Raw genomic sequence first — 4,280 nt, forward strand, 5'->3', positions numbered from 1 at the left:
AAAACTCTACGTAGACAGCCCTTTGGCGAGACACGAACCCACAACAAACTACCAGTGTTTAATGGTTTTATCCACTCGGCCGCTGGTGGACTGTTTAGGGTTGTTTTAAAGTTACCAAATTGAGGCGAAATCACAGGTTTGAATCCCAGTTTGTGCTTGGCAAATTTTAACGGAAATTGTTATTTGGGAGGTGTTTTAAAGTCACTAAAATGAATGGCGTTGCACTGAAAATTGAAAGAAATTATTTTTATTTTTAATCAATAATCGCGTCGCTTCTTATAAGCGAATCGTTTTTATCTTACACTTTTCTTTAAATTTTCTATTAATTTAAAGATATGGTAACGTTTTCTATAATTTTTAAGTATAAAACTATTATAATATAGCATATGTTAACGTAATTCTCGTTACTTGTAAAAGAATAATAAACCCATTAAATGATAGAGATGGATCCTTACAGAGATGGATTTCCTCTCAAAATTAAACTATTGTATGACTATTTTCAGTATTCCGTGGCACGAATCCGGTATCGATCCTAACACAGAAGAGCATAATTCTTATTTAGAAAAGTTCTCTGATGTATTTATGTCGAGTATAAAATCTTCGATATCTGATGTTGTGGCAAGTCCTGACTGGATAAGCTTTACAGATATATGAAATAAGTTGAAGAAAATTGAATGGGATACGAAAAGAAATGAGGTGAGAAAAATGATGAATGGGATGGAAAGTGAGGTAGATTTGGTAAGGAAGTCAATAAGACGTGAGGAAGAATGGGTGAATAGAGTTTACNTAACACAGAAGAGCATAATTCTTATTTAGAAAAGTTCTCTGATGTATTTATGTCGAGTATAAAATCTTCGATATCTGATGTTGTGGCAAGTCCTGACTGGGAAGAATTCCCTGAAGATTTAAGAAAAACTGTTAAAGTAAATGTTTTTCCTGTTTTATAATACAGCTTTAACATTCCATATCCTATATATCTTCATTAAATTTTAATCTTAAGGATTATTTTTATATATTTTATTCATAAATCCTTTCTAAAATAGACTAGTTACGTAAATGGCCATAGTGTCGTTTAGTATTAAAAATTAATGGCGCGAGTCTTGCATTTATTTTATTTTAGCTTATTTTTAATTTATTTTTATTCTTATAAATTAATAAATTACCAAAAAAATCTGGATTTAGAATCTCTTATCAATTAATAACGCAGGATAATTATTCACGTATTATATATTTATATTAAGTTTAAGTATACTTAAAACCTTTTGTTGCTTTAATTTTGTTTGTTTAATTGCGTTATATTTTGTTTAATTCACTAAAGAATTACAATTTACAGATTATGTCATTTAAATTATAATGTTTCTTCCTCATATATCTGTGTTTAAAATTTCCGAAACGTGTACGAAATTCATAACTTCAAGTATTGTACTTAAGATAATTAATACATTAATTATGTTATGTAATATATTGTTTAGTTCGTTAATTACATTCGGAATAACTAGAGGAAGCTTGAATTAACTATAACAATTAGAAAAGATAATACGTAAATAGGAAAGACGATAGCTTCCAAAGGAATTTACTGCATTTACAGAACTTTCATTCATTACAGGAAATTTCGAATGAATCCCAAGCTCATTTGTGCAATTGTCGAGGGAACCTACAAGTTTTGGGAGTTGCACAGTCCTTAGACAGCGACTTTGGTCCACTGATTCAGATCCAACAATTAATGATGACAGATGATAGAATTCGTCACACTCCAATAATCATCAGTGGACCGGCTGGATGCGGAAAATCTACTCTTCTTTCCCAGGTATCTGTTTGAATTCCTTCGTCTTTTGATGTCTTATTACACAAATTGATTTTCTTTTCATTAGTAATTTCAAAGGATTTTGATATATTTGCATGACTTATTAATATAATGATTTAATTAAATTTCATATTCTCCGGCAAAAATTATGTTATCTTTAACACAATGTGTTCATCAACTTAAGCATGAACCAATCTGTATAGTTTAAATACAAAGTAATACTAGTAGCCATTACTTACGAGTATGTACGAGTATTTACAGCATGTTGAAAACGATGCCCATCCATTTTAATATACAGTATTTATCAACACGCTTCATCATGTTCCTAGAAAGGATATCCTTTTCATGATAGCATTGGTCATGTTAACCTTCACCTTCTCACAGGCGTGTGTGTGAGTTTCTCGTGCAGACAATGTCTTGACAAAACAGATAAAAAAGCCCAGTCATCTAAAAATGAGATTTTTACCAAAACATTCCTGCAATGTCTCTAGTAAAGTAACGTTGTGACAAGTTGCACTGTTCTGCAGAGACCAGTCATCACGCTCGTTCTCTTTCAGTGAGGCAATAAACTGTTAGATGATTTCTTGATAGGTTTCAGCATTCGGGGTAGAAATAACAAGGGTCCTGTTATTCGTCCCTTGAAAACAGCAAACCATACGTTGTTTTTTTTGTATAGAAGAGATTTGATAAAACTATGCAGTAGTTCCGAGTGTTGACATATCCAGTAAGGTGAAACATCCCTCGTCTGTAAATCTAACATTCAACTGTTTATTGCGTAGTCAACAGCTGCTAGTTCGTGAAAATATTGAAATTATACCCATACTGAATTTAGTGTGGGTACGATTTCTGTATTTTCCTCAAAGCAGTATGGGCTGAACCTACAGAAATATTCGTTTTTCTGGCTTAATTTCCTTACAGACTTGTCAGGAGATCGCGTCATTGCTGCTTAAATAACCTATACTACAATCTGATAACACCGACCTCTGACATGATTCTTGTCTAAGATCGAACCTGTTTCACGAACTTCACTAACTTCTAAATAGCTCTTTTTTACTGATGGTTCCTATTCAAATTTATCAATAAGACAGCGAACATACGAATTTGCCTTAATATATGGCTCCACTAGAAATAGTATCTTGAACACAATGAACTAAAGTCACGTGTAGTGGTTACATCCGGTTGCCTTCATTCCAGCTGGTGTTGCTAATCTTAGTACAAAGAACTTTAAAGCAAGTTGAACACCCTGCACAACAACTGATATTGAATTAATTTATTTTCTAGGTCTTTATGTACTGCATGGAGTGGTTAGGAACTGATGTCATTAGAATAGTAAGACTTATAGGACAAAGCCCAGGTTCAAACTACACTTCAGAACTTCTACGAAATTTATGTCTTCATATCAGCTTGGTCTTCGACTTTGATATAAGCCCCAAACATCACAGTTACGAACTTGGTAAACTCAGTATCTGGTTTCAGGATCTCCTTAAATTAGTGGAAAGAACAACAAGTGATTTGGTAATCCTTCTGGATGATCTGCACGAACTAAAATGCCCTCCTAGTAACCAGTCATCTATATTAGGTTGGCTCCCTTGGAATTTACCTTCTAATGTTCATATAGTGTGTACTATCAGTGAAGAAGCTGATAGTGTATTAAGACTCCTTAAACCTAGGATTTCCACAGGAGATAATTTTGTTCAGATTTCTCCCTTAAATGCTCAATCTGCACTTAGTATGTTGCACTCTAATCTCAGAGATTCTAAATATAATCTGACAAACGAACAGTGGGATATTATTAAAGAGTGCTTTTCAACAATGTCTGTGTGTCCGCTATATGTCATCATGTTGTCCAAATACATCAAAAAGTGGCCATCTTGGAAAGGTATCATGAAAGAACAAGTACCTTCGAATCTGCAGGAGTTAGTTATTCGAATATTGATTGATATGGAAGACAGTTACGGAGTTGCTTTAATTACTAAAGTTGCTACTTATTTAACTTGTACTACTTATGGATTAAGAGAAGCTGAAATTGTTGAGCTTTTATCTTCTATGGATGATGATAGTTTCTCTCCTTCTTATTGGCTAAGCATCAAATCGTCGTTCAGTAAGTTGTGATATTTTATCTTGATTTATATTAAACTTAATCGTCATTTGTTTTCTAAGTAATTCGTTTTAGGATTAGGTGTTGTCCAAGGAAATTTCCAAAATTTACAACTTTTCGGTCACTCTCGTCGAACTGGAAAAATTTCTGTCTTTATTACATCTAATACAGTATTTCGAAGAAATCAGTTCCCACTGTACTCGGCTATAGATTGGTTCGGTTAAGCTTTCGTTTAAATTAAGTAATATTCCGGCTCTTTCGTCAGGGTTTCGTTTACGTCCCCAATTCCCTAATCGCTTAATTATTTAACTACATCTTAAGTAGAAATAAGTCGAAACCGGTTACTTTGTACTCGAATATTTGTAGTCTCGGGAAAAA

At 33.2% G+C, this 4,280-nt stretch overlaps 1 protein-coding gene across 1 annotated transcript in view; it reads left to right on the forward strand.

Annotated features, from left to right (window-relative positions):
- Window positions 1-793: 793 nt before the first annotated feature.
- LOC111629307 (NACHT domain- and WD repeat-containing protein 1-like) overlaps window positions 794-4,280 on the forward strand; it is a 32,063-nt gene continuing 28,576 nt past the window's right edge. The window contains exons 1-3 of the mRNA XM_023373189.1: window positions 794-923; window positions 1,607-1,807; window positions 3,086-3,905. Of these exons, the coding sequence (XP_023228957.1) occupies window positions 837-923; window positions 1,607-1,807; window positions 3,086-3,905 (1,108 nt within the window). The 5' untranslated portion in view covers window positions 794-836. The remainder of the gene's footprint in view (window positions 924-1,606; window positions 1,808-3,085; window positions 3,906-4,280) is intronic.

This window comes from Centruroides sculpturatus, unplaced genomic scaffold (assembly GCF_000671375.1).
Source record: "Centruroides sculpturatus isolate CEXI.00-Female unplaced genomic scaffold, Cexi_2.0 scaffold525, whole genome shotgun sequence".
In the NCBI taxonomy this organism is placed as follows: Eukaryota; Metazoa; Arthropoda; class Arachnida; order Scorpiones; family Buthidae; genus Centruroides; species Centruroides sculpturatus.